Source organism: Polypterus senegalus, chromosome 12 (genome assembly GCF_016835505.1).
Source record: "Polypterus senegalus isolate Bchr_013 chromosome 12, ASM1683550v1, whole genome shotgun sequence".
NCBI lineage: Eukaryota > Metazoa > Chordata > Cladistia > Polypteriformes > Polypteridae > Polypterus > Polypterus senegalus.
The window spans coordinates 131,359,526-131,380,625 of NC_053165.1; the positions used below are offsets into that span (position 1 = coordinate 131,359,526).

At 39.8% G+C, this 21,100-nt stretch overlaps 1 protein-coding gene across 2 annotated transcripts in view; it reads right to left on the reverse strand.

The window, feature by feature from the left end:
* Window positions 1-21,100, reverse strand: part of tln2b (talin 2b) — a 679,676-nt gene that overhangs the window by 155,264 nt on the left and 503,312 nt on the right. For both annotated transcript variants that reach the window (XM_039773443.1, XM_039773442.1), the window contains exons 26-29: window positions 19,355-19,489; window positions 15,737-15,865; window positions 14,753-14,855; window positions 1,058-1,266 (exon numbers count right to left, since the gene is read on the reverse strand). In XM_039773443.1, the coding sequence (XP_039629377.1) occupies window positions 1,058-1,266; window positions 14,753-14,855; window positions 15,737-15,865; window positions 19,355-19,489 (576 nt within the window). The remainder of the gene's footprint in view (window positions 1-1,057; window positions 1,267-14,752; window positions 14,856-15,736; window positions 15,866-19,354; window positions 19,490-21,100) is intronic.

The following is a 21,100-nucleotide window of genomic DNA, read 5'->3' on the forward strand; positions in this document are numbered from 1 at the left end:
GAGAGAATACTATTAGATAAAAATTTGCTTAAGCCACAGACTGTGGTCTAAAAAGATATCAAGGAATGCTCTGAATTAGATTTTTGGGTAAAATAATGAATTATGTGCACAGACTTGCTACCTTCACCTCTGGCGAAATTACAATTTTGACTCATTGCTGGAATGAGATCATGGAAATATATTTTGGAAGCACCACAAAGAATAGTTTAAACCTGACCTGAGTGTACACAGCCTGCCATTGTATCAAAGGAAATGAAGAAAGTTCTTAGCGGATGATAACATAAGAGATGCTGCTCACTCATAACTTCTTCTGCCTTCTCTGTGGGGTCGATGTGCTTGATAAATGTTCTCCGTTCAACTCAGTCCTGCACCTCCTAACCAGTCAAACCCTTTTCCTTCACATCTTCTTTTACTTTATCCATCCACCTCCATTTTGCCCTCCCTCTCTTTCTCTTCCCCTGTACTTCCATTTCCATCACTCTTTTGCCCACACATTAATTGCCTCTCCTGATCACATGTCCATACCACTTCAACCTACTTTCCTGCACTTTCTTAGATATCTCTCCCACTTTTTTTGTTCCTCTGATTGTCTCATTCCTTATTCTGCCCTTTTTTGTAACTCCACACATCCATCTCAACATTCTCATTTCTGCCACATATAACTTCTTCTGCTCTTGTGCTCCCTTTACTGCCCATGTCTCAGCTCCATACATCATTGCTGGTCTTAACACCTTCTTAAAAACCTTATCTTTAATCTTTGTCTTAATTGTTCGATCACACAATACTCCTGGTACCTTCTTCCAGTTGTTCCATCAACACTGCACTCTATGGGTTATCTTGGCATCTAATTTTCCATCTCAGGCTGCCACTGATCCTAGATATTTAAAACTATACACCTAATCTTAAAACAACAGACGTAAAAATTAAAGTGTTGAATCAACAAATATTTTTTTTGCTTATTTCCTTTGTGTGATTCTGAGAAACCAAAAAGTAGGACAACAGACCTTTCTAAACCAGATTTTAGCACCTGATGCTTGTGTATTAAACCAATACTTACCTGGGCTAATCTCTGTTGACTTTCTGCATCTCCTGGCAACACCAAAGCCTGCTTGGCTTCATGAATGAGAGCTGCAGAGCCTTCCATGACATCACGGGCAGAGTCTAACATTGCAGCAGAAGACTGAGGGTCCGTAGTTGAAGCAGCTACTCCTCGTGCTGCCTGGGCCAGAGTCTTTAATGCCTGGGCTGTTTCTCTGGCAGCCACACCTAAATGAGCAATTTATAATAATAATAATAGAAGTAATAAATTATACAATTGACAATTATTATACATTGTGGAATAATAACATAATTTCATTTTCGTGTCTTAAATATTGATACGATGTCTCTCAAAATTGCATACCTCAGCATATCTTGTGAGTCCTTATTAATGTTTATTAAGACCAGCGGAAGCTCTCATATTCCAAAGTAAAATTACCAGCATATCATAAGATCTTAATAATCCACACGACACATTGTTGAATAACCACTATACTGATGCATAAAACCAAAAGAAGCCATCATCAAGGTGTTATAACACAATTTGACTAACAGATGCATTATAGGTAGAACCTAATCTCAAATGTTACCCATTTTTCAAATTTTGTAGCTTTGTGTCATTCCCATGGGTTTCATTGATTTAAACTAGAAAACATGCCGAGTTTTACTTTCTATCTCTGCAATTCATTTTTTTAATTAATGATTTCACTTTTGTTAGTGAGGTAAGGAACATTGCTGCCACCCCTTCCAGAAAAAATAATAAGCATGTTTAGCTTCTCATACACCTCACGTAAGCAATTATAATGGAATCACTGTCACTGAAAATGCATTGTACAAAAAGTGTATTTTATTGTACTAACATAATGAAGTAAAACTCATTCTTCATGTAAAAAATGCTCACGTGAAAACTGTGCTGAGGCCTTCATTCTGTGATAATTGGCTGGTATTTCTCTCTCAAAGTTAATTTACAGAGTATATTGGGACTTGATCAATATTCACACTTAAGCTAAATTTTGAAGAAGGTCAGGTCAGGGAGCATGCACTGGTACAGCGCATTGCTGCACCCAACACAAGATGAACCGCTCAGGATCCTGGTTGGCAACTTCCCAGGCAGACACATGGTTCAGTCCCATCCCCCGGCAATGACAATCAATCTGTCACAGCCAGTTATTATGTGGCTGCCCCCCTTGGTCTGGTCCAGCCACCTAGGTCCTCAACAATGAAGAGCCGGATCACCCTTCGGGAATCGCTCCACGTGGCCGTAGTGCCATGACTGACACTCCCTCACAATCCAAGTAATGTGCCTCATTCGGGAAAGGAAGGAAAAAACAAAATAAACATCCACAAAATGTCACAGCCAATCGTCCAAACACAGAGGTTACATAATATGAAGAGTGCTCAAAATGGAAGGTGGCAAAACTGAAATAGGGCAGAAAGCAATAATTTTGTGCAATGTATAAAAGATTTTTCACATATTTTCCAAACAAATAGACGCTTTTCTGTTAAAGTGAGGTTAGATTTTTCATCACTCATAATGAGTTGTCTTCAGATGCAAAAGGTGCCAATTCAGTACTGTGAGCAGGTTACTTAAGGACATCATTATAGTGCAAGAAAAGAACTACGTGACTTAAGGCCATGTCACGTTAGACGACATTTCCAGTCATAGCCTTCATTTAGAGTCAGAGTCAACTATAGAGAGTCAGAGGCAGTTGTCTGAAGCTGCTGTGAAGCCAAGATGTGTAATATGACATGCTCAGTGACTTACTTCAACTAGTCCATGGCTTGTTCCCATAGGTTTGATTTGGTCTTTAGTTGTGGGCTCTATGTGCATAATAGATGACAACCAATGAATGCTCACCAGGAAGTACAATAAATACAATGCCGCAATAGGAAGCTTATCTGTCTGATGTCCCATGTTTTCCATACCACAACAGAATGGAAAAAAGAAAATAGAGAACAGATTTGGGCTGAACTCGCTGTACCTGTTAACCCTTTGTACAGCATCCTGTTCCATCAGACAGTACATTATAGATTCTCACCAAAAGGGGTGAGCATGACTGTGCTAGAAGTTCAGCAAAAGACACTAAATCTGACATACCAAGCGATTTTCAGTTGTGTAAACTAACATGACTCAGAAACGAGATCAGCAGCTACACTTGAAAAGTCTAACGTACCCTCCAACTAGAAATCTTGAAATGGGGCATTAATTTTACAAATCTACTTAATCAAGGGATGGCATAAATAAAGCATCTGGTCTGCTCATTGAGAAATCACTTTTCACTTATGGCCAAGCCTAGTCAATGTCTAATGGTCTGATAGATATTTTTAGAATCTCCGAAGCCTACGAAAAAACTCACAATCAAAGGCTACCTTAAATTTCTTTGCACCTCTCCATCAGTATCTTTTGTGTTGCAAATGTGTTGATCAACACAAGCAGCAAGCAGCCTGCTATTCCCCCAACCGATGGAGCTGAGTCCGTCGCAAATTCTCAGAGCTCAAGTGTGATTATTTGGGTGTGAGGTGCCTGGAGTTGTATAGGGTAAACAATATATCATCATTTGGAATACATGCATTTCATGTGAGTTCTGAGTCTACAACTATCTGTGTAAATGTAGGATGACGGGAAATGTGAGGCAAGAAATGCTGAACACATACCTAGAACAAAAAACTTTATCATGTTCTACTAATAATTGGCAAAATGCTGATGTGAAGTGTATAATGTGTGAAGACTGAAGTTCAAATATCAAATATACACTTTCACAAAAGTTATAAGAACTGTATAACAAAACAAGTGCACTTTTATCTATACTAATAAAAGGCAAAGCCCTCACTCACTGACTGACTGACTCACAGACTCATCACTAATTCTCCAACTTCCCGTGTAGGTAGAAGGCTGAAATTTGGCAGGCTTATTCCTTACAACTTACTTACAAAAGTTAACACTAGAATTACCAGAGCCTACGAAAAAACTCGTAATTCCGTCCCACCTTAAATCGCTTCTTAAAATCGTTCACAGCTCTCCACCAGCGTCTTTTGTCATCTAAATGTGCTGATAAAAATCAGGCTGCAAGCAGCCGGCTATTCCATTCCCCCACCGACTTAGAACGTGCACAAACTTCTCCCAGCTCATGCCTTGATTGATTATCTGGAAGTGAAGTGGAGTTTTAGAGTGGAAATAATAGATCATTATTTGGAATACACGCATTTCACGTGTGTTCCGTTTCTACAGTAATCCGTGTAAACACATTTTTAAAACAGAAACGTTTTTTATATTGTAGTAGTAAATAACAAAATGTAAGCATAAACTATATAATGTATGAAGCCTGAAGTCCAAATATCAAACACTTTCACAAAAGGTACAAATATAACAGAACAAGTATGCTTTTATTCAAAAATATAACTGCAGAAAAAGCCACCTTAGCATGCCATATTGACACATACTTTCTACAGCTGCCATGATAGCGTAATGGTATCAGCCGCTGACTAGTATCTGAAAGGTCATGAGTTCGATCCCACATGGTTCACTTTTGAGAAGTAAACTGCTCTTATTCTTAATATTTTAGAATAAAAACATGCATTTGATTTCAGTGTGTAACAGCCAATGTAATTTATGATACTTGTAAAGGTTAGGTTTTTTTTTTTTATTCACTTTTCATTCTCTGTCTCAGTCGTGTTCAGGATCCTTCCCTACCCCCCATCTGAGAATGCTCTTTTCACATAAAGATGCGCTGTAGCTCTGCAGCGTACTTGTGACTGCATTCTCGTACCAATGCTTTGAACTGAAGTGCCTCGTGCACTTTTGTGACATTACACGCCTATTTTTTTGAGCATGCCCGTGTCGCTCAAACACAGGAACATATGTTGGTGTACAAGAATAAAAAACATAGCGCACTTTTATTCTAGACTATAAGTGAAGAAAAAATAAAGCAAGTTACAGTAGGCGGTTGATACGACAGCTTGCGTGGTGCAATGCTAAGAACTGCTGATTTCCGATCCGTGCTATATAAAATCATCACATTCAAATATTAACAATTCCACACACCCTTCCTACATTCACGACATGCGTACTTGTTGCAGTGTACACATCTCTCTGTGCTATGGTTCCTATTACACTGAATGAGCACCTGACACTGTACTTTCTTCCCTATATAAATAACATTCGAGTATAGCGCGTCTCCAAATAAATCACATTCGAGTATAGTGCGTCTCCAAATAAATCACATTCGAGTTATAGCGCGTCTTTATGTGAGAACAGCATTGTCAGATTGGGAAGGGGGATCGTGAACGCGACTGAGAGAATGGAACTTAATTTATTCAGTGCAGCAGTTTCAACGCACAGTACATGCAATATTATTTGAAAACGAACAGCGTCAGATCGGGCGCATATTCAAACCCGTTCTGACGCTGTTCGTTTTCAAATAATATTGCATTAGTGCGATGTTTTTACATATATTGTCTCTTTCATTCATCTTGCGGTTTGTAATCAGTGACCGCGTGTTTTTTCCCCGATCTTGCCAGTTCGCACATGTTGCTGTATGGTGCTGTTTTTTTTGTACTCCAGGACAAGCAGAGGACAGAATAGTACAGAGCAGTAAGTTCAGCGCTATATGCAATCAGACAGACAGACAGGCAGAGAAGGCACTAGATATATAAATAAACAGGAAAGGCACTGTATAATCTATACTAATAAAAGGCAAAGCCCTCACTCACTCACTCACTGACTCATCACTAATTCTCCAACTTCCCGTGTGGGTGGAAGGCTGAAATTTGGCAGGTTCATTCCTTACAGCTTCCTTACAAAAGTTGGGCAGGTTTTATATCGAAATTCTACGTGTAATGGTCATATCTGGAAGCAGTTTTTCTCCATTTACTGTAATGGAGATGAGCTTCAACGCCGTGGGGGCGGAGTTTCGTGCGACATCATCACGCCTCCCACGTAATCACGCAGTACATAGAAAACCAGGAAGAGCTCAAAAAAGCGCTGAAGAAAACATGCATTATATAATTGAGAAGGCAGCGAAACAATAAGAAGCGACGAAAGTGACATATACAACCATATTCATGAGTGTTGCTACTTCGGAAACAAAGCACGATGTAAACCTACACTTTAAATTAAGTTCATAGACAGGCTGCCGCTGGCGTTTGTGATGTATTGCCTGCCCATATAAGGCCGTCCGTCAGCGGCAATCCAATAGCAAACTGCCACGGGTAAATATTCACGGGTGAAGGACTGTGCTTATGGAGAGGAAGATGAGATGGTCAGGGTGGTGTTTGACACAAACTCAGCGAAACTGCGAGAGAAAGTTTTAAGTGCCAGGACTAAGGTAACATTAAATACAGCCACGGACATAGCACGAGATGGCACCAGCACAGCTGGGAACCTTCGATACATGTACACTGAGCGGCTCACGTGAACTGACGCAGTGCACAGATAAAAAGCAACAGTTCGAAAGAGCGCTGAACAAAAACTGAATTACACAATTGAAAAGGCAGCAAAAATATGAAGCGCCTGATAAGCATATTCATAAATCCAGCTACTGCGGAAACAAAGCACACGGTGGAAAAAGTCAATGTCCCGCTAAAGGAAGACAGTGTAAAAAACCCGTGCATGCAGTGTGTCAGGTCTCAGATAAAGAAGAAGACGAGCTGTTTATTGATGCAGTAAGAAACAAATCGATGAATGAAACCTGTCATCTTTACAACGATTGACAAACACGGAATGTAACTTGAACACAACACATCCTACAAATACGAACCTGATTGAAAGAAATAATGATAATCAAATCCTTGATGACAGCAACACTCAGTAACACTCACAAAACAAATACTGTATATTGACAGTCATGTTACGTTATTTTTAAAATGTTCCCTTTTCTTTTCTACCTTTTTAACACACTACTTCTCCGCTGCGATACGCGGGTATATATATATATATATATACAGTATATATATGTATATATATATCCCGCTCTACATACTCGAATAATGGATACTTTATTCGCCATCAATGATTGTTTTGGTAAAGCCATACTCAGTGTATTCATTAGATGAACGGTAAAAAAGTAAGAGCGAGGGGAGGATGACTCATTGAGGCATGCAGGCTGTAGTCGCGTCAACTCTATCTGAATTGCGCGATCACATTTGAAAAACATATCTTTTCAAGTTCTATTTAGTCCATATGTGTCAAACTCAAGGGCGGGCCACATCCGCCCGGCGTAATTATATCCGCCCGAGATCATTTTATATACTGTATTATTGTTATTAGAGCCCGAGTATATGAAGCGCTGGTAACACAATAAACTACAGATCCCATAATGCAGCGCATATATATATGACAACAACACTCATCACTCACAACAGTGACAAAACAATTACATTGACAATCAGGTTACGTTATTTTAAAAATGTTTCCTTTTCTTTTCATTGCTTCTTTAACACACTACTTCTCCGCTGCGAAGCGCGGGTATTTTGCTAGTAGATATATAAAAAACAGCTAAGGGGATAGATATATAGATAGGTAGGAAGGAAAGGCACTATATGATAAGCAGACAGGGAAGCTCCTATATAATAATAAAATTAATGTTATTACTATATAGACAGGGAGTTCAGCGTCGCAGCGTGTATTCAAACCCGATCTGACGCTGTTCGTTTTCAAATAATATTGCATGTAGTTAACTATTTTAGAATAAAAACATACATTTGATTTCAGTCAGTCTGTAAGAGCCAGTGTAAATGCATGATAAATGTAAAGGTTAGCTTTTTTTAAAAAATTCAGTTCCATTCTCTCAGTCGCGTTCACGATCCCCTACCCCCCAATCTGACAATGCTGTTTTCACATAAAGACGCGCTATAACTCGAATGTGATTTATTTGGAGACGTGCTATACTCGAATGTAATTTATTTGGAGACGCGCTATACTCAAATGTTATTTAAATAGGGAAAAAAGTACAGTGTCAGGTGCTCATTCAGTGTAATAGGAACCATAGCACACAGAGATGTGTACACTGCAACAAGTACGCATGTCGTGAATGTAGGAAGGGTGTGTGGGAATTGTTAATATTTGAATGTGATGATTTTATATAGCACGGATCAGAAATCAGCAGTTCTTAGCATTGCACCACGCAAGCTGTCGTATCAACCGCCTACTGTAACTTGCTTTATTTTTTCTTCACTTATAGTCTAGAATAAAAGTGCACTATGTTTTTTATTCTTGTACACCAACATATGTTCCTGTGTTTGAGCGACACGGGCATGCTCAAAAAAATAGACGTGTAATGCCACGAAAAGTGCACGCAGGCACTTCAGTTCGCAAGCATTGGTACGAGAATGCAGTCACAAGTACGCTGCAGAGCTACAGCGCATCTTTATGTGAAAAGAGCATTCTCAGATGGCGGGTAGGGAAGGATCCTGAACAAGACTGAGACTGAGAATGAAAAGTGAATTAAAAAAAAAACCTAACCTTTACAAGTATCATAAATTACATTGGCTGTTACACACTGAAATCAAATGCATGTTTTTATTCTAAAATATTAAGAATAAGAGCAGTTTACTTCTCAAAAGTGAACCATGCGGGATCGAACTCATGACCTTTCAGATACTAGTCAGCGGCTGATACCATTACACTATCATGGCAGCTGTAGAAAGTATGTGTCAATATGGCATGCTAAGGTGGCTTTTTTCTGCAGTTATATTTTTGAATAAAAGCATACTTGTTCTGTTATATTTGTACCTTTTGTGAAAGTGTTTGATATTTGGACTTCAGGCTTCATACATTATATAGTTTATGCTTACATTTTGTTATTTACTACTACAATATGAAAAACGTTTCTGTTTTAAAAATGTGTTTACACGGATTACTGTAGAAATGGAACACACGTGAAATGCGTGTATTCCAAATAATGATCTATTATTTCCACTCTAAAACTCCACTTCATTCCCAGATAATCAATCAAGGCATGAGCTGGGAGAAGTTTGTGCACGTTCTAAGTCGGTGGGGGGATGGAATAGCCGGCTGCTTGCAGCCTGATTTTTATCAGCACATTTAGATGACAAAAGACGCTGGTGGAGAGCTGTGAACGATTTTAAGAAGCGATTTAAGGTGGGACGGAATTACGAGTTTTTTCGTAGGCTCTGGTAATTCTAGTGTTAAGCAGGTTTCATTTTGAAATTCTACACGTAACGGTCATAACGGTCGATAACGGTCAACAACGTCCACCATGTTGAACTTTATTTATGGCCCCATCTTCACGAAATTTGGTAGGCGGCTTCCCTGCGCTAACCGAAACCGATGTACTTACTTATTTCGATGGTATGACGCCACTGTCGGCCGCCATATTAAATTTTCCAAACGTCACTAATTCTCCAACTTCCCGTGTAGGTAGAAGGCTGAAATTTGGCCGGCTCATTCCTTACAGCTTACTTATAAAAGGTAAGCAGGTTTCATTTAGAAATTCTACGTGTAACGGTCATAACGGTCAACAACGTCCGCCATGTTGAACTTTCTTATTCATGGCCCCATCTTCACGAAATTTGGTAGGCGGCTTCCCTGTGCTAACCGAAACCAATGTACATACTTATTTCAGTGGTATGATGCCACTGTCAGCCGCCATATTGAACTTTCCAACGTCACTAATTCTTCAACTTCCTGTGTAGGTAGAAGGCTGATATTTGGCAGGCTCATTTCTTACAGCTTACTTACAAAAGTTAAGCAGGTTTCATTTTGAAATTCTAAACATAACGGTCATAACGGTTGACAACGTTCGCCATGTTGAACTTTCTTATTCATGGCCCCATCTTCACGAACTTTGGTAGGCGACTTCCATGTGCTAACTGAAACCAATGTACGTACTTTTTTCAGTGGTATGACGCCACTGTCAGCCGCCATATTGAATTTTCCAATGTCACTAATTCTCCAACTTCCCATGTAGATAGAAGGCTGAAATTTGGTACTTATTTCGGTGGTATGATGCCACTGTCGGCCGCCATATTGAACTTTTCAACAGTCTTTGTTACTTATCGGCTCATCTTCAAGAAATTTGGTACGAGGGTTCCCAACGCTAACTGTTATTGTATAGGTATTTTAGACTTACTGTACATTGTTCAGATACCCATTTCCTTTACCATTCCAACCGTACCCGCATTAACATGTCTATCGAGGTGATCACCATCGATCAAACAACTGTCCCTTACCGAGTGGTTTCCATGCCCGGAGATGGCACCTACCTTTTCCATTCTCTTTGGTACATATTGCACGGCCATATCAGGCTCACTCTTGATATCCGGAGGAACATTGTGTCTTATGTATTGAATGACTGGGACAGGTTCAAGGTGTGGACTGATGACGGTACAGGAGATAATTATACTACACAGGAGCACTAGAAGAGTGAAATGCTTAAGCCCTTCACCTATGCATCTGCATGTGAGTTGATGGCTGCCGCTGAATTGTTCGGTTGTCGCTTTCAAGTGTACCAAAATGGCCAAATATTTTACACCTTTCGACAACCGCCAATGCCTCTTAAACATCTTAGATTCACAGGTGACGATTTCAGTAGTGGACACTTTGATGTTTATGAATGTTTAAACTCTCAAAAGCTGGATGTGAAGTTATCGATGAAACTGGTTGTATACTTACAATGCTTGACAGATGCTGAATGTCTCTTCAACACAAGTCCTACAAATACTGTCGTAATTGAAACAAACCATGAAACTCAAACCGATTATTACAGCAGCAATCCAAGCTGTGAGATTTGAGACAAGATTGCTTTTCACATGGCCAACTGTACATTGCATGCTTAAAAGTAAGCTCAGCACACAGCTTGGTCATATTACAACCGGAGGGCCGAACTCAAAATGTGGTATACAAAGAGATCCTTAACAAATAAGTATTGGTATATTTTCCCTCAGTTTAAAAAGGTTTAATTTTCTTCTTAATAAAACTTTTAGGGTAGTACTTCGCCGCTGTGAAGCAAGGGTATTTTGCTAGTTCAAGAATATAACTGAAGAAAAACGAAATTGGGTTATGGTATGATGCTGACACGACCGCCTGGATGGTGCAGAAGTAAGAACTGCTGACTCATAATCAAGAGGTTGCAGATTCGATTCCGGGCCCTTCCTAGATTTACCATTTTGAGTAGTGAGCTGATCTTATTGTTACTATTATAAAATAAAAACATACATTTCATTTACTTGAGTCTGAAATAGCCGGTGTAAATTTATGGTACTTGAATAATAATAATAATAATAAAAAAAAAGCTAACTTTTACAATTTTTAGCCTCATGAATGACGGGAAATGAACAGAGTTAAGGAATGTGCAAAAAGTATTTGTTTTGTGAAACCTTCTTTGTTAATACTTTTTTTGATGTTACTTCACTTTGTTCCTGTGTATTTGTATCATCTAGCAGTTTTCATAATTGAATGTAAAATATTTTTAAGGGATGAGTTTTAATTGGTTGCTTAAAAGGAGGAAGCAGCCTTCTGATACTATGAATAATTTTTTTATTGTTAACTAAGAATATAATGTTAGATTAGAACAACCCAACAGCAAAGGGAACCGAAGAAATGTGGTCTACTCACCACCTACCATGTCCGATAGACAATGGTTATTCTACTCAGAGAAAAACTAACCTCTACATGCAATCATATAAACATATAAAGACTCAAATCAATTTTGACCTACCCAAGGGAGCTAGCTGAGTCATGCCTAAACAGGATTGGTAAAATACATCAAGATGCCTTATTGACTGAAGAGGTACATCAAGGTAGTACATGACTAGCATACATTTAGGCTAATGGAGAAACTCATTAAGTCTCAGTCACTCCATCAAATCCAGAGGTACAGGATCCAAAACCTATCAATTTACTAAGATTAAGAGCCACATGGTTATCTGGGCATTTTGGATGTCTAGACTTCTCCATCCAGATTGTGTTTATTATGATTTGTCATACTAATTAATCTGTTTCTGTTTTGAGCACATTTAGGAACCTTGTGTTAATATATGATGCATGGATAAAAGTGTTTATTTTGGTTTGTAACAAAGTATAAAGTGTAAATATGAGGGCTAAAATGAAGATTTGAGACACTATGATCAGGGTTATGTAATAAGTAGCCTGAAAATGAGAACAGGGTCACACTTGGACCCCTCCGCAATAACAAACATTGGCGTAGTGGGCAGGATTTGAACTATGGAGTGTAAAGCAGTAGAGTTGTGCACTAATGTGGGGAATGAGTGAGAGAGAGACCTCAAGTTACCCTCTTCAGCTGCCAAAGGGAAAAAGTGGAGAAGGTGGTCAACTGTACACCTGTGAGGTCTGGATTGCAAAGGCTGGCAGCAGTTACCTACAGTGTGACCTAAATGGAAATTTTCTTCCTCTGTTCACGCAGGGATACACTGGAAGCAATGCAAAGCAGAATGCTTCCTGGTGACATTAGTTCCCTCCCCATACACCTTGCCCCACTCCTATTTACACCACATTCTACAGAGGCACCATTGAGAGTGCCCCAACCAGCTGCATCATGGTCTGCTATGGGAAGTGTTTCTGAGTGTAAGGTCCAACAACAAAAGATAGTGCACACAGCAGAAAAGATCATTGACACCCCCCTCTGCCCTCTATTAAAGGCATCTTTATAAAGTGTTGCATCTGCAAATAACAGACTGCTCCCACAGTCTTTTTTGCCTCTGCTTCTATCTGGTAGAAAGTACTGTAGCATCCAAAATGGTTCTACCTGGTTCTGCAACAGCTTCTACTCCTTGGCTGTCTGGACCCTATAGGAACCTTGTGTTAATATTTGATGCATGGATAAAAGTGTTTATTTTGGTTTGTAACAAAGTGTAAAGACCCCATAGTCTGTGCTGCCCTCCTGCCTGCAGTTCTGCTCCTTGTAGCTTGCGTATATGCAGTACTTTTGTTACGGTTGTTACTACTGTTGTTTTTATTAGAAGTTATTATTTATTTATGTATGACTATTTCAAATTATTCACTCGCCAACCCCTGGATATGGGTAACCAGATTTACAATTTAAAGAGATTGTTATTTTCATGGGATGTGTTACATTTGCATTATAGAACTAACTATTTTACATTTCAGTGTATAATTAGCCATAGTTAAAAATAGTAAAACGTAATAAATTGAAAGAAAATTATGTTTCATGTTGCGTTATAGGTATTCGCTGCGTTATATGTTTTCGTTCTGTTTGTCTTTGATATTAACATGCAAATACTTTTTAAAATTTTACTTTTACTTTAAAACTTCAGTAAAAACAATATTTGAAATTAACTTTTCTTCAATATCGCACTGAATTTTGATTCCGTGTTTGGACTTACATCATGACAATGCAACATATAACTGCCCATGAAAGAATACCATTTTTTTTTCTCTCTGATAAATAAACTGACTTTTTGGAATGTGATATTTTAAGGATAAGTTAAAAGTTTTGTGAGCCATTTTACCGTATGGAATAAGAACTGCTGCTATACCTGTCGATGCTATCGATGCAATGTTTTTGGATAAGTGTTTGCAATAATGGACTAAACACTTATACAAAAATGTTTTACCTGTTCCGCCTGGTCGATCTATGAAGAATAACCGCTAATAAATTTCACAGAGAAGATTTTTGAATTGTGTCGAAAACTGCTCTTTTATCATCATTTAATTGTGAGTACATTTTCTGATATAATTTTCCACGGTCTTCCACAGTTAAATCTTCGTCTGCTGTTAACTCTTTCTTTACCTCTGATGTGTCAATTTCTTCTGGAAGTCCAAATTGATGCATCATTCCCATAATTGTAAAGCATCGACTTCACCCATCATAATTAAGTACGCAAAGTGTCATATCTCATGGCAAAAGTCTCGTCTTGCGGTCTTGAAAAAGTCTCGTCGCAGGATTTTTTATATAATAGAGAGATGTATGACTATTTCAAATTATTACTATTTATGCATCTCTTAATAGGATGTTAAGTATATGCTGTACTGCAGTCCTGGGGAATGTTACTTCATTCAACTGTATGGTGCAATACAGTGTATGGATGGTATGACAATAAAGCCACTTGACAAAATTTGCATTCTGGGAAGGACCCTGGTGTGACTCCATGACAAAACAATCACCCAGTATTTTCACTTTCTGAATAACATACAGTATAACATGAATAAAAACTTAAAAAAAAAAAAAAACTTGATTATATAACTCTAAAAATGTGAAGGCTTAATGTTTAGTTTTAAGTTAGAAATAAGATAAAAATGGGACACATGTTTTATTTTCTAACAGCTGTCTTCTGCAGACACCATTAAACAGAGTATACGACTGTCTGCTTGGCAACTCTGTACATATATAACATAACATAAAATTCTTAAACCTGCTTAATCCAATTCAGGGTTACAGAGACTGGGGACTATCCTGGTAGCATCAGGCACAAAGCAGGAATCAACACTGGATGGGGCACCAGGGCACTGGATAAGTATTCATACATATAACCACACTCAGACTTTGCCAATTCATGAGCATCAATTCATCCAGCATGCACATCTTTTAAATATGAAGGAAAAACAAAGTATCTGACAATAAAAAAAAACAAAAAAACACATTGACACTGCACTGCCAGAATGCTGGATCTGAAGGTTGACACTGTGATTTGCACACTTGAATATATTCATTTGGTTGATTGCTTTATCTTGTTACTTTTTCAAGTAGTTTTTCAATTAAAATAAACAGAAACCCACCAGTGTAATGCTCATTGCCCTGTGCAGCACAAGTCAGTAGCTGAGCCATAGAGGATCCCACGGCTTTAGAAGTACTTCCCAGGTCTTGAGCACACTTTTCAAGCTAAATGAAAAAAATATATATGATTAAAAAATTACATCAGGAATGTATTTCTACTGTATTTTTGTATTTTAAGAGAAGGAAACACTAATTCAGGGACACATTTGTGCTGTGTGCAACCCAGGAAGAGGCAAATATGTAAACTTGTTATAGAGAGGCAAGAATGAAATATTAATGAACAGAAAACAGCCACTGTTGATTTAGGTCCCAACCTCTTCTATGACATACTTGTTTAAAAAGGTGTATAAAAAAGACAGCTAAATTAACCCTTTCCTCACCTTTTTTTCCCCCCAGTATGGATTTAATTAGACACATGTTAACCTCCTTCACTTGGAGACACAGAGAGCTCATTCAAAAGCCTCTGGTGGTGACTGCTCTTTAGGGTTTGTCCCTACTTACACCAGCAGCTTCCAGTCAATAACAAGCTATATTTTATTATTATCTACCTTGCAAATTAGAAGGGTAACAGTAATGCACAGGCATTTACTACAATAATCATTCCAGACGATGTAAAAATTAACTGCACAGCAGTAAGAATACATTTGCATTGCTAAGTCTGCTTATAATCAGAAAACTTGCATTTGTCTAAATTCAACATCTCCCTGATGAGTGTCTTGTCGGATTTTGTCTGTTCATATGTCATCCCATGCCAAGCAATTACTGGAAATGTTAGTCAAAAATAGATGCCGATGACTCATGCTTTTACACGTTCAAGTGACACTTGCATATGAAATGAATTCTTATATTGATACTGGCTCTGGTACACTGCTGAATCGGACAGAATTATTCCAAAAAATGTCAAACTTCAAATGGGTAGAGACAGGTACATTGTGATTGTAACAAACTCTGCAAACATGGCAGGCACACAAACAAGATCAACACACCGTTTCCCCAGGGAGAGGCTTCAGCTGCCCATTTGCTGCTGTCATCTTGGCATCATAGAGTTCATTCTTTAGTGTCTGTACTGTGTTGAGTGCCGAGTCAATTTCCATTGGACCACAAGCTTCGTGGGCCTGTTTTCAAAGTGAACACAATGTTAATTGTATGAAACTTGTCAGTACATAAATAACAACTAAAAAAAGTTTCTAAACTGTACAGTACAGGCTATACATTCAAAAGTGTGCTTGTCATTACTGACAGGGACCATCTGTTATATGTGTCTGTGTTGAAGACAGTGTTGTGAGATACAATGGTGCTAAAAAATGTAAAAAGCTACCAAGATTTAAAGATGTTACTATACCAGTATTAGGCAAAATTTAATAATTTTAATGCATGAAAATGTGACACTACCATTATTGAAAAGTAAGTTCTGTGTCTATAGCCGCTTTTCCACTGCATAGTACGGCACGACACGGTTCAGTACAGCTCACCTTGGTTCGGCTCAGTTCAGCTCGGTTTGCGTTTCGACTGCAGTTTAGTACCGCTTTAGAGTGGGCGGGATTATTCACGTGTTCTTATAGTTGCGCCGCCTCTACTGCAGTGACACCGTGGAACTTTTACAACAACACGCAGACAACGACAACACTTTAGCTCGACGACGCGCAAGGTTAAGCATCTAAAAAAAGCACATCACTAGCTAACTTTTATCACTGTTGCAAAGCATAAAATGAACTTAACTGCCAGTGTAACATTAAAATGCTGATTCTGTATATTACAGATCTTCCACATTTTGCAAAAAAGTTGCCGCAACAGACCATCGGTTTGGACATTTAACCGTGCTTCAGAGTGGTGGGATGTGATTGTTCCCGGTTTTACAAACACTCAGTGGCTGGAGAACTTTCGAAACTTCCGCGTGTCTGTACCTTTAAAGAAAAGAATAGCCAGTGACGCAGTAATGACGATTTTCTCCGGCCAATCAGTGACCAGTAGAGTTTACACGTCACATTTTGGTAACGGTTCGGCACGCTTGGAACCTCGGCTGAGGTGGTACTAAAAAAAGGACCAGGTACCAGGTACTGTTCCCAGTGGAAAGCCCCGCAAAAGTGAGCTGTACTGAACCGTGTCGTGCCGTACTATGCAGTGGAAAAGCGGCTTAAGTGCACCCGAGTATGGACAAGGTGTGACGGTTCTTTACATTGGATGTATGGAGTTACAAAATGTGTGGTGCTCACACTCAGACTTTTGGCAGTAATCTACCTGCATAGCAGTGCTGCGTCTGTGTGACTAGCCGGATCGAGACATGGAATCTTTCCAAGCATTTACCCCTTACTCATCCCAATGTCTTCCAGGGTCTGAGAACTCGACAGGTGTGAAATGGTATTTACAGTAAAAAAAAAAAAAAAAATTAACTTAAGATTAATGTATGTTGATGGTGTGGCACGTGGCTGGGGGTGGTACCCAGCCGGGACGCCCAGGAGGACCAGAGTAGGGCTTGCTCCTCCTCCAGACCATGAGGGGGCGACCGCCCTGGTTGCTTTGGGGGCTGCGGGTGCAGAGCTTAGACGCTCAACCCTGTAGGGGCCTGTGGTCACTGCCAGGGGGCGTCCCAATGCCTGGAAAGCCCTGGACTTCAGAGGAGCAGGGACACTCAGAGTGCTTCCGGGGATACAGCCAGCACTTCCGCCACACTGGGGCGTGTCGGTGGAAGATTGCCGGAGCACACCGGTAGCACATCAGGGGGGAAATAAAAGAGCTTGCCTCCCTTCATTCAGGGCTGGAGTTGGGTGGAAGAGGACGAGGTCTGGGAGAGGAAAGAGATGGCCTGAAGACAGGAAAGGCATACTGTGGTTTTGGCCTGGACTGGGGTGATTGGTGCTGTGGCGCTGGGTTGGTGCTCTTTTATAATTGTAAATAAACATGCGATGGACTTTGATATAATGTCCATCTGTCTGTGTCCGGGCTGCTCCCACAATGGGTTAACAAGTCCATCATTTTGGCAAAGCATGCATTCCCAAGCTTGTTTGATGAACAGACACAAATACACACCAACTTAGGCCCAATCGTATAATTGTGTAAGGTGTGATACAAAATGGGGGCGGCATGGTGGCGCTGCTGCCTCACAGTTAGGAGACCCAAATTCGCTTCTCAGGTCTTCCCTGCATGGAGTTTGCATGTTCTCCCTGTGTCAGCATGGGTTTCCTCCGGGTACTCCAGTTTCCTCCCACAGTCCAAAGACATGCAGGTTAGGTGCATTGGCGATCCTAAATTGTCCTTAGTGTGTGCTTGGTGTGTATGCGTGTGTGTGCGGCCTATAGTGAGCTGGCGCCCTGCCTGGGATTTGTTTCCTGCTTTGCACCCTGTGTTGGCTGGGACTGGCTCCAGCAGACCCCCCGTCACCCTGTAGTTAGGATATAGCAGGTTGGATAATGAATGGATGGATGATACAAAATGGTATACTAAATGATATTAACTTGCAACGTAGTCTAATTGAAACAGTGTGTGCAATGCATAGTGTGCATTTCACTAGTAATATTTTTAGCCCCCAATGGCATTTGAAAGTGTGTTTGCTGTTGTTTAAGGTGTCAGCAAATATTTTCCAACTGTATTTTGTTTATTTGTTTGAAATGTTCTTATGTTGAAATATTTCAGATACTGAACATGTTGTAATGACCAGGTTGGCAAGTTAGGAAAACTAAGGACTGTAATGAGCTCAGGATATGAAGAGGCAGAGAACAGGAAAATGAAAGAAGCACAAGAGTCCACTGTCGGTTGGCAGAAGATACACAAAGTCAGAGGACCTGTCTGAAAGAAGTCAGAAAAGTTATTAATAGGGACTATAAGAATTTGCTGGAATGTAGTGTTGCCACAGCAGGAGAAGAGATGTGTGGTGTGCAAAAGAAGCACCTGTGAGTATGACATGGAACAGCGCAGTGTGCGGGAGCAGCACATGCGCCATCATGAAACTCAACAGTGAGGGAGAAGGATCAGGGTGCTTTGGGGCCTTGACACGGATACGGGATACACAAAGTACAGGGAAGTTAGGTTAGGAACCAAATAAAAAGAAACACATCCTTCACAGCATAAACAGACACCGGGCATATAAGAGGGTTTGGTTTAATGTTGGGCAACGGTAGTGGAGTTGGTGGGCCAGGAGCACTCAGTGCTGCACAAAGTGTTTCACCAAGTGATTTCAACCCCCAGCATGTGTATCCATGTTGTTCCTCTCTGCCTGGCTGTGATTATTACCACATTTAAAATAAAATAGAGCTAGTGTTCAATTTGTCAATACTATTTACAGAAGTAGAATATTAATTTTGCCTTTTATTTTGTGAAAAATATGGTTTATTTATTAAATGCTTCTGCACGTTTTTTTGTATCAATACCAAACTCCTAATGTTTGTATCAATCCAACACTATCTGAGGGCTGTGTAATAAAATAAATAAAAGTAATGTGAAGATTAATATTCTGAGTTGTCTCTCCGCTCAACAGCATAAAAATTCCTTGCAGAAAAATACCACAGAAGAACTAAGGTGGGCAGAATCAAAGAGGCTAAAGTGGTGTTAACAGCATTAGCTTACTGAAGGTTTTAGCTAAAATAGGAATTAGACAAATAAAATTTTACCTTCTGTGCTGCCGCTCTGAGTTCAACCAGGCTGGTTGCCAAGTTTTTGGCACACTGACCAAGTTGCATGGCAGCAGCCTGGTCAGATACTGTTGGTACAGCAGACTTGGATGATGTCACCATTTTACTTCCAGGCTGCAGGTTAAATAATTAAACAGCTTAATAAGCAAAAAAATAAATACAACCTTTAAATCTATAAGTAAACATTTATTTTTAGCAAGCACTTGGTTATCTTCTGTATTCAGCTGGAGAATAGAGCTTTTTGTTTGTAAAAAATGAGTCGCATTTACCAGCTCCCATTCTAATGGGACTGTTTTAGCCAGATGTGCCCATACATTGGCATTGAAGCCAGAACTTCAAATGGCATTCCACATTTCAAACCTGAGTTGAAATAAATCATGACTGAAAATGACAGACTATTGCTCAGATAATTTCAGTAGCAGTGCACTTAATGAAGCTATCAGGAATGCATGGTGGAGACAAGACATGTCCTATTCATTGGAACAGCGTATGTCAATTGTGGAGATGTATGCTCCTACAGGCTCCTCCAGCTTGGCATGCAGGGGATTCAAGGAACAACATCCCACTGTGAGTGCTTCTACAAAAGGCATAATTCAGCTATTGGTGCAAATGTGGCGTTCACAACATTAAGTGAGCAATGCCCCAAACCAAGAATCCCTTCAATTTGTACCCCAGAGTTTTTCAAGAAGTCCTCATTAAGTATATGTAGGGGTTGTCACAACAGGAGGGTGTGCCAATAAGGTCCTGTCAGTGCAGGGGTGTTAAACTCAAATACTGGAGGGCAGCATTGGCTACTTGTTTTTGGTCTAGCCACCCACTTAAACTTTTAAAAGTTATGCTTCTAATTTAACATTCCTCTTCTGCCTCAATTATAAGTGACTGCCATTGCCAATAAAAAGTATAAAACCCCCCAATGAAAGTTTTTACATTTTATTATTACTATACAATGTTGATTCTATACTGGTCGTGAATTAGTCTACATTCATGTCATAAATTAGGACAGCGCATATGACCGTGTCCCTTGGCACGTGTTTTGGAAGGTGATGTACAAGTATGGGCTAACAGGGCTGCTCTTACATGATATTCATTTCCTATATGAACACAGCAAGAGCTATGTCAAAATATCTAGCATTGAGTCAAATTTGTTTGTGGTTTTCATGAATATCAATACGTTCAAGATGTAGCCAAGAACATGAGGGTGTCCAGTTTTGGAAGCTTGGGTTAGGATTCTTGCTTTATGCAGATGATGCGGTCATCTTTGCACTTGAGTGTGAATTGGCAATGATGAGGATCGGCAACTCCCTGACTGAGGTCATGGTTGACTCTCAGAGTAAGAATGGATTGCTGTCCCCAGGTGGATGGAGTTCAAGTATCTTAGGATCGCCTTCACAAGTGATGGAAGAAGGGAAAGTAAGGGCAACAAGTGGACTGGAGCGGTGGCAGCTACTCTTCAGGGGCTAAACTGGTCCATGGCGATGAGATGGGAAGTCAAAACTCTTGGTATACTGGTTAAACCACATCCTTGTCCTCATCTATAGTAATAAACTTCAGATAATGACCAAAAGTATGAGATCACAAGTAAAAGAGAGAGAAATGAGGTTTCTTTGTAGGGCCGTAGGGTGGACAATCTGTAATCGGGATAGAAGCTCAGAAATCAGGGAGACCCAAGAGTTGAGTCGCTGCTCCTCCAGATCTAGAGGAGCCAGTTGGGGTGGTTTGGGCAAG